At 42.1% G+C, this 13,550-nt stretch overlaps 1 protein-coding gene across 1 annotated transcript in view; it reads right to left on the bottom strand.

Moving 5' to 3' along the window:
• The window catches only part of LOC150083268 (neuronal acetylcholine receptor subunit alpha-10-like), a 207,542-nt gene that overhangs the window by 32,927 nt on the left and 161,065 nt on the right, over positions 1 to 13,550 (bottom strand). Inside the window, exon 4 of the mRNA XM_090377140.1 lies at positions 13,379 to 13,488. Within this exon, the coding sequence (XP_090233266.1) occupies positions 13,379 to 13,488 (110 nt within the window). The remainder of the gene's footprint in view (positions 1 to 13,378; positions 13,489 to 13,550) is intronic.

The following is a 13,550-nucleotide window of genomic DNA, read 5'->3' as shown; positions in this document are numbered from 1 at the left end:
TCTCACAAGCGTACGGGGGTAGCAGGCCCTGACATCAGGGAGGAATCCTATGGTGACAGCGGCTTTAGTTGAGGTCTGTCATCTTTCTTGGCAGGTGTCTGTTAGATGTTCATTAAGTCACTTCTTTTCAGTGTTTCTATTATTTGCTGGGTCAGTGGTGAAACTGGCGCAGGTAACTGCTCTTCCTTTGGCTAATTGGTAGAGCAACCCAGGACGAACAATCTCTAGGTCCAGTGTAAAAGATTCAGTGAGGACCTGGAGTGCATGGGTGCTGACAGTGCTACAGGCACGCGAGGACAGAAGGAGAAGATAGGTAAAAGTAAAGTGTAAAGTGTGTTTAGGATCTAATGGCACCAGGGGTATCTCCCATCTCAACGTAGTCTACACTGTCGTATGTTACAGAACACTGTAAAGGCCAGGGATTTAAAAGTGTATGGATATTGTTGGGTGTAGTGTCGTGTACCATTTAGCCGCTGGATTGCTACTGAGACCTAATGTTGCCCACGCATAGCTCCATAGAGGCCGGTACACTTGTATTTTTAAATAAGTACTCTAGCAGGTCCTGCACCTAATTTCCTGGGATTTCAGTGGCTAGGACCTTAAAAAAATGTGTGGGGGCGGTGAGCTGGAGGTTGGGTCAAGCCAAAAGAGTTTTAAGTTACATAGTGTGGAAATAAGACTTTTGGTCGTAGGGCTAGGTTAATTTTGACATGGGATGAACGCTAATTGGAAAGCTAGAGGGAGAGCCTGAAGGCTGAGGGGTGAGAAACAGAAGTATAGGGGCAATAGAGTAGACGATCCCAAAATTAGTGTGGTAGACCTCTGCCGCACCAGAACGAAAGAGGGGGCGGTGGGAGAGGAGGAGACCATCATCTTTCCCCTGCCACGGTAAAAGGGGAGAAACAGGGCCGTGCAAGGGAGCACAGGTTCAGGATCGGCACGTGGCATTGGCAGCAATGCTGCGTGAAGTCAGTTGGTAGAGTTCAGTCAAAGAAGGTCAAATTCGAGTAGTGTCAATCCTGGGACAGACAGGTCCCGTCCAGGTAGTGGAGTCATTTCAGTGGTGAGTCAACTTGATGGGGGGCGAAGCCGAAGCGGCAGTCATGGTAGATCGAGGTTATATTGAGGCTGCACTGTAAAGGCACGATTATTGTGCAGGTTGAAAGTCTTCACGGGGATTGCAGTACGCTGAACCAAGTAGTGGTCTTGACACATGGCTGATTAGGCCGTCAGGGTGCCCGGCACATGGATGACTGGACCCAGGGTATCCCAGCAGAACATCGTCCAAAGCATGACACCGCCACCGGCTTGTTCTCGTCCCACGGTGTATCCAGGTGGCATCACTTCCCCAAGTAAATGACGAACACGTACCCGGCCATCCACATGGTGCAACAGGAAACGTGATTCATCGGACCAGACGACCTTCTTCCAATCACTCAAGGTCCAGTTTCGATGCTCGCGTGGGCACTCGGAGCAGCCTGCGGCTACGCAGCCCAATTTTCAGCACGGTTCTATGTACTCTGTGTGTGTTGTGACACATTACTCCAGTCACCAGCATTCCAATTACCGACTAGTTGCGCCACAGTCGCCCTTCTTTTGCGACGAATCATCCGGGAGAGTCTTCGCTCACCTGGAACATCGATGAGCCGTGGTCGCCCAACACCTCGCCGGCAGTTCGTGGGCAGTTCCACGGCTGACTGAGCATTCCACCAGCCGTGCCGTTTCGGATATGCTCTGGCCCATTGGCCATTACAATTTGGCCTTTCTCAAACTCGCTTAAGTCCGCTGCCTTTCCCCATCTGAAGAACAAGAGTCACACTGATTAACGGAGCCCAGTATCAGGTGTTTTTATACTATGTTCCTACCCGCGCGCGCGCGAGCGCACAATAGTTCACCTGCGGTTGCTTCGGTTTGCATAACGACTCGCTGGTCATAATGTTTTGGCTTATTGGTTTATTTATTAACGATCCGAAGGTATTAAACGATGCATAAATCTAATAAATTTATATACTAATCAGTAACCTATAGGGGTAGAGATTCAGAATATTAGGACGAAGTACCCAAAATTTAGCCAGGTACTGTCACCAAAGTGATGGTTATGAATAAGACCAACAAACCACAAAATTATTCACATTGGAAAGCAGGAGGCGCATGAATAAAGTTATTATGAAGCTTATAAATGCCATGACAAATGTTATGTATGTGAAGAGGGTTAAGTCTTTCTTTCTATAATTCTCTATATAATATCACATATTCCCTATGGTAAATTGCGCTTACAACGGCAAAAAAATGGACAAATTTAATTTGAATCCTGTTAAGGTGAACAGAAGTTCAGCTCCAGAGATATTTTTGATATGGCGACTATATTATGTCATCAAAATCAACAGCAAGAAGCAAAAAAAAAACACCTTTCAGTTTACGGTTTCTTGAAAACAGTTTTATCCACTCATATGCATGATATCCGTACTCTGCTTGTGTTCTCTGGTCGGTTTGCCTGCTTTGCTGGACGAAAAATCCCAGTTTCAGGGAGAAATACACTTGCCTTAGAGCGACTAACTTAACCACGCAATGGAAAGAGCTCATGAAGTTCTTTGTGTCATTCAATGGATTCTATAAACAACAAAGTTGATGGATTCTATAAACAACAAAGTTGATGGATTCTATAAACAACAAAGTTGATGAATTCTATAAACAACAAAGTTGATGGATTCTATACACAACAAAGTTGATCCAACACAAATGGATGTCAGGTTTTCCTTGTATTTTTTATCTTCATTTGATTATAATATCTTTTTGTACCACCAGCAATTTTTTGTTATAGTATATGCTACATTTTATTTCTGCGTACCACTTTAGGGTACCACGAATGGTACACACTTACGCTTATCATATTTTGGAACCGCTGTCTAGAAGCACTCCAACACAAGCCTTAGCTTTCTTTTTGTAAAATAGCTAGAACAGATACACCAAGTGACCAATAATGTCTTCGACGGCACGTTCTTTACCTCTGAAGATATTATTGGTGGCATACCTCTACCAGAAAACGAGCACGCAATTTGTCTGCTTACTTTTCACCGTATTGACGGTGTTATTAACTGCTTGTTGACAGCCAAATGATACCATGTATCTGGAGACGCCTCTTTCATGCTTCCAACACGTACACGACAGATAAGTAATAAAGAGAGCCGTGTAGGCGTATGTAAGGTCTGGTGTCACGTGATGCTGTTACTTCACTAACACATTAACGACGAAAGTAGCATGCGTCGAGGTTCACTTGCAAGCCAACAGTTCTCTCTAATTACGAAAGCGCGTGTGCTGTATGAGGCCGGGGATTGAAGGCAACCATTGAATACAATCAACCACTAAAAAAAGAAAATTTGACCAAGCGCGAACTTCGATGAGAAACAGTTTTCCAACAGTACATTTTGAACATCCCACCAGTAATCCAATAAATCATTCCTTGTGTAAATCCTTCAAGCACAACGTTCCCCAGAATGCAAACGAAGCTTTCGTCCAGAATGTAGACAAAACTTATATTATACAACACCAATGTTCCTGCAGAGGCAGAATGCATAAATGCTTCGAATGAATAGTTGCAATGAATGATGCAATACTAATGTTCAAAACACTAAAGGTGCAACAATCACCTTATGTAACAAATCTGTTAAATGAAAATTAAATAAAGTTCATTCCTGGAATATTTACTTTAAATAATCTCCTTAAACAGTCATTGCAATGATAAATCTGAATTTTCTCAGTGGACAAAAAAACTGAAAGAAGCCAAAACGTATGTAAATTACGTTATTAACAAAACAATTTAGGTAATGTATGCGGTGTTGCATTATTATTATTTGTGCATGTTTTTTCTACAGCAACACGTTGGAAAGGCAACCAAAGAGAGTAATACTCTTGATCTGGTTATAAGCAGTGATTATTCGTGCATTAAGAATTTGCATATAAAGGAGCCACTGGGTGACAGTGATCACAGTGTACTGATGTGGGATCTACTTAAAGTTATTTCTACCATCAGGGGTAAAGGTAAGGGTTTTTTCTTCCGTAAACGTAACTACAGTGGTCTCAGACAGTTTTTAAATTGTATACAGTGGGACCAACTGATGTTATTACCAGCAGCAAATTCTAAATGGGAAGCATTCAAGGAAGTAATCGTGAAAGCTACTAGGCTTTTCACACCGATTAAGAAATACTGTTCAAGGTTTAGGCCTAAATGGATGTCAGATGAACTAATGAGACTCGTGGCACAGAAGAAAAATGCATGGGTTCCATAACAATTATCAGGTGACACAGAAGCCTATGATTGATATAAGCTAGTCTTGTAATCAAGTCCCAAAGGAAGTGGACATACACACATTACACATGGCTATTTACTATTTATTAGTAGCAGAAGAACCTCCAAGATGTCAAACATGCAATACTACCCAAACAATCAGACATATACTCATAGAATGACCAACCTATGAAAATGATCGACGAAAGATTTCCTCATCATTATATAAAGGAAATCAAGACATCACCCTCAGAGATATCCTAGGTGACAAGGAACGGGTATCAGATATTTTCAGATTCATGCAGATAATCAACATCTACCATCTACTGTAAATAATGACAGGGTATATAATCACAGAAAATATTTACTCCCGTGCTTTCGACCAAGATATAGAGAATGAATATCCATACAAAGACATAATATAACAAATGAACTAGCGCACTATGATTTCCGTTGTCAATGCGCCAATAAACAACAAAACAACCAACCAACCCAAAGGAAGTTAGGCAAGTGAAGGCAGATTACTAGAAATCTTTGACAAAGGATCCTAAGAAATATAGCAAGGACTTCTTTAGTTATATAAACTCTATAAGGAAAGGGATGAATCAGATTGGTCCACTTGATATTGATGGTTTGACTGCTAATGATCCGGCGCCTCCGTAGCCAAGTGGGCAGGAGCAGCAGTGTGTAGCACACGCTTCTTGATTAGACCGGGGTTCAAGCCCGTGCCCACCAAATACGGAGGATGTGGAAAGGTCAGGGAATGACCACTGCATATCCCCGGAGCAATATGGCCTTAGTTGCTAATGCTCCTAAAAACCAAACAACAAACAAACAAGCTAATGACCCTGCTCAGATAGCTGACAATCTGAATGAGTATTTTGCATCTGCATTCACACAAGAGGAGTTATTAAGGGAGGAAATTGCCAGCAGTTTATAAAACTCTAACAGAGTGCTTAATGATTTTGTAATAACTGAGAGCAAAGTGGAGGAGAAATTGTTGAAGTTAAACATAAGAAAGGCACTTGGGAGATGGGATCTGTCCAGTTCTATTAAAGGAGGTGGCAAAGGAACTAAACAAACCCTTAGTCATAATTATGAGAGCATCCTTGGACACAAAAGAAAGTAAGTCCCCACGGAGTGGAGATGTGAAAATGTATCTCCAATTCACAAAGGGGGATTTAAAAGTGACACGAGTAATCACAGATTGGTTAGTGTAACTTCTGTTCCGGGGAAAATAATAGAGTCACTGGTTAAAGATGCATTCCAGAATCATCTAGATAAGACCAGTAATAATTCAGACAGAGCATGGGTTTGTTAAGGGAAACCCATGCTGTGTCTGACAGATTTGATTGGATACCATGATGTGGTTACAAAGGAATTGGATACAAAAAATATTTTGATATCATATACCTGGATTTCAGGAAAGCTTTTAATACTGTTGCGCGTAGAAGATTATTGAACAAATTGGAGCAGTATGGTATTAAGGGTAAGTTGCTACAATGGACAAAAGGGTGGTTGAGTGGAAGAAGACAGAGAGTGGTAATCAGTGGACGCTACTCTTCGTGGACTAATGTTATTAGTGGATTCCCTCAGGGTTCGGTGTTGGGCCCACTGTTGTTTTGTATATTTATCAATGATATTGTTGAAGGTACATCAGGCTTAATGTCGAAGTTTTCAGATGATACAAAAGTTGGCAGAGTTATTAATGAAAGTAATGGCAGTATGCTACTGCAACAAGATCTAGAAAACTTGGGCAGATGGGTTGATAAGTGGCAACTGAAGTTTAACATTGACAAATGCAAAGAACTGCATATGGGTAGAAGTAACCTCAGAGAAACGTACCAACTGTGTGGTACTACACTTAGGGTGGTAGAAAATGAAAAAAACCTGGGAGTAATTGTGCAGTCAGATATGAAATTTTCTGAGCAGTGCAGACAGGCGGCCAGAGCAGGTCATGGGGTATTATCAATGACATGCAGGAATTTTGCTAGTAGGTTAAAGGAGGTGATTATCCTTTTGTATAAGACAATGGTCAGGCCACGTCTTGAGTACTGCGTACAGGTCTGGAGGCCTCATTTAAGAAGGATGTTAAGTTGCTTGGGCGAGTACAGAGAAGGGCAACAAGATTGGTGAGGGGAACGAAAGGGTAGTCTTACCAAGAAAGGTTTAAGTTCTGCAAATTGCAACGTCTGGAGACTAGGCACCTGCGAAGCGATCTGATTGAGGTGTATAAGGCCTTGAATGGGTTGAGCAGGCTCAATTTTGATGGGATTCTTCCTCTATCTCAGATTACGAACCTGAGGAGGCATAAAATTCAAGTTGAGGAGAGACAGTTATAGAATAGATGTGCGGAAATTTGTATTTAACCAGCGGGTAGTTGATTGCCGGAACAAACTTCCATCTGTCGTTGTGGAGGTTCATAGCTTAAATAAATTCACGGAGGAACTGGACAAAAGTTTAAAGGGAATGGATGTACGAAATGTCCTCCCCCCCCGCTTTTTTGGCTGATGCTACATAAGCTTGCTTTCTTGCATCATATGCCTCTAGTACAATACAAGCTTCGTTTGCCGTGAAGAAATTTACAAGCAGCACAAATACACAGGATTGTCCCCTATGATAGTACAGTAAACTAGAGGGAGAAAGGTGGATAGTAATACAATAAACAGACAATAAAATGCTCACACATTTTTTTATGACAACATGAAAGAGCATTCAAAAGAACGCGATGTGGTGAGACTGTTGTTATCAGAACAGGTACAGCAGTTCTCATTACTTTATTCAATTTGCAGACGAAGACTATCAGTCACCTCAGCATCTAATGGAAAGTTTATCCTATAGCTTTCTTTAATTGGCTCAACAGAGTTTCAATAGTATGGGTTGGAGGCTGCTAGTAGATGAGCTGGAGTTAATATTGTTATAACTGAGTTGCTTGTTCAAAGACAACAGTCAGTTAAATGGGCCTTAAACCGCAGCCATTATCAATACACTGCAGGACGCAATCCTCCTCAACCATTCATGCTGAGAGAAATGGACCATAATCTGCCACGCTAGTCCAGTGCGGGTTGGTAGATCGACCGTGTTTAGCAGTTAGGGCTTGAACTTCGGTCCACTCAAATAGCGTTTGTTACTGTATTTCCGCTCCTGAGCACTCGGCTATGGAGGCACTTATTAGATGGGCCTTATTAGATCACACCTTATCAGATCATAGAAATGGGCCTTATTATATCATAATTTGTCATCACAGTCAATTTGAAATCGGTTTAGGATAAAACTGAATTTGACGAAACATCGTGTTTAGACTTCTCAATAACGTTAGGTCGGATGGCTGCAAATAGTGGCCCTATTTGACCTCCGAGGCATCTCTCACTTTCACATGGAAGTGAGCTGATGTTGAAAATACTGGCGCATCATATCTATCTAGATATGATGATATAAGACACCAATAACTTGTCTAGGACATGTAAATTTGCCCTAATGCAATCAACTTCCACGTTGGTGTTCACTCCATGTTCGCGTATAAAATTCCTCTCGATGCAGCGAAGGGAAAAACCAAAGACCTTATTTAACCACCTAAGCAGCAGAAGAAGAGAATCTTTATTGCAATAATAATAATATGCACAAAATACAGTTTATGCTGCAACCCACCCGTCACGGCCACAGGCTTGCATGTTCAGGGATCAATGGATTTAAATTATAAATGAAAAGGTAAAGGGTATTTACAAACATAATATACAAATAGAACAGAGGGGATTTAAAAACATGTAATGAATGAAAAGACTGTCAGCCTCTTCAGATTGAAATGCACTCGTCTGCTTAATAAAGTATATACATAAGAGCTTGTCACATCGTTGGCATCAACACACAGCGAAAGGAAGCATCCAAGGGCTGTAATCCAGCGAGGTTTGCGAGTCCGGAAAAAAAAAACTGAGAGACATCATTAGCACGACTGTTGGCGTTACGAGGATAACGCTTGCTTTTCGTAGCGCTTGTCAAATGCAAACTTGTGAAGGTCGGCGTCGAGTTTTTAGATCTGAGACAACTTCAGTATTCGATGGATATGTTAAATAACATGCTTCCAGACTATTGGAAGGCAAGGCACAGTTCTAAATTTTCAGTTCGGCGAGAATTCCCTTCCTGTATATCTTTTGTTGTTGTTGACCACTTCTTGGAGGTCACCAAAAAAAAAAAAAAAAAAAAAAAACACTATTATATTTAGGCCACCCGAATAATGAAATTCATCTGCCGTGCTGTGTCTTATGTCTGTTAATGTTGTGTGTTCTATGGTCGATTTGTCTGTTTTGCTGGACGACAAACCCCAGTTTCTGGGGGAAAAACCTTGCTATCTACGCCTGAGACCAACTAACTCACCCACGGATTGAAAAAAGCCCATTAAAGTTCCTCGCGTCATCGACGGGATTCGAACCCGGGCCTTTTCCACCCGGTGTGGGGAAGATGGTGACGATACCACTGTGCTACTGCGCAGACTCTTGGAGGTCACCGTCGATCGCTTACAGTGAGGGCAGCATTTGTCTTGGCAGGAATCAGTCGGAAAGTACTAGCCAGTTATGGTCGGCTAGCAGATGCGCTGAAGACCGGAGAGGGGAAGAATGCGCCAGGAGCAGTAATTCCAGAAATTTGGCTCTGTAATTTTACCCGTGGCCATCTTGATTGTGAATAGCAACCTTCTTTCTCTGATGTTGGATCGGAGTCTGCGCAGTTGAAGGGCATCAGTTAACTATTGTTATGAGAGCTGAGGGAAGGTGGAGTTTGGAGTTAGCGCATTTTAGAAGCCAGAATTCGGCAGCAAATATCCTTTTAAGGTTGGATTCGGAAGCCGAGGCTCATATCTCTGAAGCATACAGCACTGTCGGGTATATATTTGATATAATATATATCTTTTTACGAAGTGTGGAACAGCTGTTGCTTGGCGTCCCAGCGTTGTGAAGTCAGTCTGGAATGTATTAGGTTCACGTGATCTGTTAAGGACAGCTTGGAGTCGAAAACGACCCCCATACCTTTGTGCATTTGAATACTTGGAATTGAGAGGCCACTGAGGGCAGGCTCCAACATTGTTGAACTGCCCTTTAGTGAGAAATGATTTGTGCCAATTTCAGAGGATTAATTTGGAGGTTGAATGCGTTGAGGTAGTCAGCTATATCCTATAGTTTCCTGTTGATTTGCTAAGTGGTTTCTGCTGCCGAGGCAGATGGCGATATCCTAGTAAGTAGCTTGACCAATATTCTGTACTTACAATGTTTTCATGGTTTCAAATGAATGCATTTGAGCGTTCCTCACATAAGTCAACAAGACAATCACAAGAGCTTGTTGCACACTAAGCACCCCCGCTCTCCAGGTCCTGGCTGGTTGTATGCCCCTCTATCTTAAAGTTATCAAGAGCGGACTACACCATAAACTCAGAAAAGTGATCTCTTGCACAGTCGCTGGCATTCAGCTTGACATGGTAAACGATCCAAAACAAGAAAACAGGATAGCGGACAAACTGAAATATGTCAAGATCACTAGGATTAGACAACAAAAGGGGCTGTAACCAAAAAAAAAAAAAAAAAAAAAAAATATTCCAACTATATCACTAACATACCCAAAGCCTCCTTCCTCGTTTGCTTCAGGTCTCCAAGTCACCTTCCTGCTTACAGGGCATGGCCCATTTAGACATAAATTAACCACGCTTCGAATTGAAGGAAACCAATTCCGTCTCTGTGGCCATGAAGAAAACTGGGAACATGTCATGTACCTCTGTCCCCGGTATGACGACTACAGGAACTAAACTATTCACGAAGTTACAGGAAAATCCCTGAAATTCTGAGCACCTTTTTCTCACTGAAGAAAATTTCTACGTAGCTCTCACTGAGTTTGCTCAAGATGCATTCCAGAGAAGGTGTTCTACCCATCTGAGGCACACATTACCAATTCCAGGACAATCCAACTGACGAATCTAACTCCTCGCACTTTTCTTCGCACCTGAATACCTTTGGGTTGGTCGGGTGCAGCTGACATCTGGCTTGCTAGATGTGGGACGCCATCATGGCGCTTTCCTTTGCAGACCTCCCTTGTTCTCAAATATTAGGGTTCCCCGTAAAATGATTACATCTACCCATATATTTATTTTGTCTGCAAATTGCGTGTGCTCTCCGGTCGATTTTACTGTTTTGCTAGACGAAAAAAAACCCCAGTTTCTGGGGAAAAAAACCTTGCTATCTATGCCTGAGACCGACTAACTCAGCTACGGAGTGAAAAAACCCCAATTAAAGTTCCTCGCGTCATCGACGGGATTCGAACCCGGGTCCTTTCCATCCGGTGTGGGGTCGGCGACGATACCCCTGTGCTATCCGCGCAGACCCTCCCTTGTTCTGCAAACTCCCACTTCTCCCCTCCCACCTCTTTGCTCCGCCGGAGGATGCCTTCTTTCCTCATCCTCCTTGTTCCCACTTTAATGCCACTCCTCGTACTAACTTCCCCACTCAATCTCACCATTTTTTTTCCTCCGTCAGGAAGCTCAGGCTACCCCTGACGAGAGCAGCCTGGACAGCCTAGCTCACCTCCCAGTGGTGGTGGCGAGCAACGTGGAGTCCCACTAGAAGCCCTTCGGCCAAGCAGCCAGAACATTACAACAGAATCCAACACAACACTTTTCACATACAGCACACTACACTCTTTCTGGCTTTTACAGAGGTTCTGTATACTCAACTTTTCAAGATGCAGTTGTATGGTTAGATGAAGCCACGTTCAAACTAAATGAACATTATGAGTTGTCGCAACTGTGTTTACTGAGCCACAGTTTATCAGGGATAACTGTGTGGATGGGAAATCACCTATCGCGGAATTATCGGCCTTACAGATTCATTGGAGCTGTTACTGAGGAGAATGATGTTAATTATAATTATGCAGAACTTAATATCAGAAGCATTTTTGCAGAGACAATGGTGTTCTTTCAAAAAGATGGAATATCTCCACATTTTTTTGCTGCTGTCCGTGACTAGCTGGACATGTAATTTCATAGATGGACAGGTAACAGTGGGAAGTGGGAGTGCTTTTGAATACCATCCAAGGTCGCCGGGCGTGTCCCTTAGATTTTTTTTTAGCATAGGGATCATTGAAACATAAAGTATACGCTCAAAAACCAAAAATATTGGAGGATCTGTGGGTGGCGAAGTACAGGAAATGCGGAATTTCAACTCACTTGTGCACTGTGTTATGCAGGATTGTTGAAAAAAGATGTGGATAGTACATGTATTCAAAGGTTTTTTGTTTTAAATTTCAATGAGTTTTTCAAAAAAAAACTCATTGAAATTTAATAATTCAATAAGTTTTTTGTTTTAAATAGAAGCCAAACAGTAATTCAGCTGTTAAATAAAAAAGTATTTAAATTTGTTATCAGATTCACAAATTATGGATTGTGCTACCAACATCCTGCCACCTGAGACTGACTACCTCAGCTACGTTGTGACTTATACACACATAGGCCAAAAATGCGAACCTTTGTATTAAGACAGTCACAGACAGAATAAATGAAAACAAAAGCAAAGAAAACTGTGACGTGGAGTGATGATGTGTTGCCTCGTTGACTATAAAGACTGCACAGGCTATTCGACTGCAGTAATCTGAAGCCAGAATGGACAAAACCCGTGATCTATCAGACTTTGAAAAAAGGTCTTATCGTGGGTGCACATTTATCAGGAGCCACGAATCAAGAAACAAAACACATAAGTGGTTTCTCAAAAGCATCCGTCTCAAAGGTTTTTAATGACTTGAAAGCAAGTGGTTCTTCCACATCTGAAAGGTGTAAATGGGGCAAGAGCAAGCTGTCGTACTTTCAGGAGGACTGTACGGAAAAATAGGACATCGGTGTGCAGCAAATAACATCTGAATTAAACCAAACCCTGAACTGCCCTATTTCAACCGCCCTTACCTCGCACAGGGAATTAAAGAAACTGGTATTGGCAGTTCGCCTGCCTATTCGGAAGGCACTTGTTTCAGAGAAAAAAACAGAAAAATTCACTTGCAGTGGTGGCAAGGACGTCGTGATTGGACACTGCAACAATGGAAGAAAGTCATGTGGTCAGACGAATCACAATACACTTTGTTTTTCACTGATGGCAGGCAGAGAGTATGGCAATAATATCACTAAGCTATGGACCCTACTTGCCTTGTTAAGACAACCCAAGCAACTGGAGGTGGTATCACGGTATGGAGGAATGTTTTTTTAGTACAGACTGGATCCGTTGACAACGGTGGAAGGTCGAATGCCATCCAGATGGTACCTGAATTTTGTATCACGTCTGCTGCACCCTGCAATGTTATACTTTTATCCGAAAGGTGATGCCACTTCATGGATGAAAATGCAACAGCGCATCGTGCCAGAAAGATTCGAAGAACGTGAGACCGTGAGATGGATTTCCATCATCTTCCCTGGCCCCCACATTCACCTAATCTCAATCCTATTGAGAATGTGTAGGATATGCTGGAGAGAGCTATTCAGCAACAAAGTCCGCTTCTTTCACATTTGTAGCAGCTACGCGATATTTTGCTTGAACATGGTTACAATTATAGACCAAAACGCACTAAAAAAAACACCCTATAGAATCATGCCGCACACTTGCTGTTATTCGAAACAAAAGCGGCCCGATCCGATTCTGAACAAAGGTTCGTATTTTTTTGGCCGGTGTATGCAAAAGAACCATCAGCAAGTAGAGTTTCCGCATGCATGTAGACCCTACATGTGCGCGTTTAGCATAGTGGTTATAACCAACCCTCTTCCCCACACAGGGTGAAGAAAGCCTGGGTTCAAATCCCGTCCATGTGCTTTTTTCACTCTGTGGCTGAGTCAGTCAGTATGAAGTGTGAATAACAAGGTTTTTTTCTTCTGGAATCTCGGGCTTTTCGTCTAGCAAAACAGTCAAATCGACCAGAGAACTCACACAATTTATGAATATATTACACATGGGCAGATTAGTTGGTTCCCGGGTGGTTCTAATATGACTGTTTTTTTTTTTACTAGACACTACACTATTAAGCAATATTTTTTTAATAAATAAAAAGGAACACAAGGCGAAATATCTACAAGTTGCTTACCTGTTATACAGAACTATATCAGGGAGCCAAATCTTTTCGCACGGAATCCGAATTTTTGTCAGGTTTCCAAATTCATCGGGATTCCAGACAAGATATTCATCAAACCATTCCTAGAAAACGAGACGAATAATTCCATTTAATTATGAACCCATATAACTGCATTCTATGTGAT

This window comes from Mastigoproctus giganteus, chromosome 7, assembly GCF_048544385.1.
Source record: "Mastigoproctus giganteus isolate SK-2022 chromosome 7, ASM4854438v1, whole genome shotgun sequence".
Taxonomy (NCBI): domain Eukaryota; kingdom Metazoa; phylum Arthropoda; class Arachnida; order Uropygi; family Thelyphonidae; genus Mastigoproctus; species Mastigoproctus giganteus.
The sequence above is the reverse complement of the archived record's forward strand: the minus strand, read 5'-3'. Positions and strand labels throughout refer to the sequence as shown.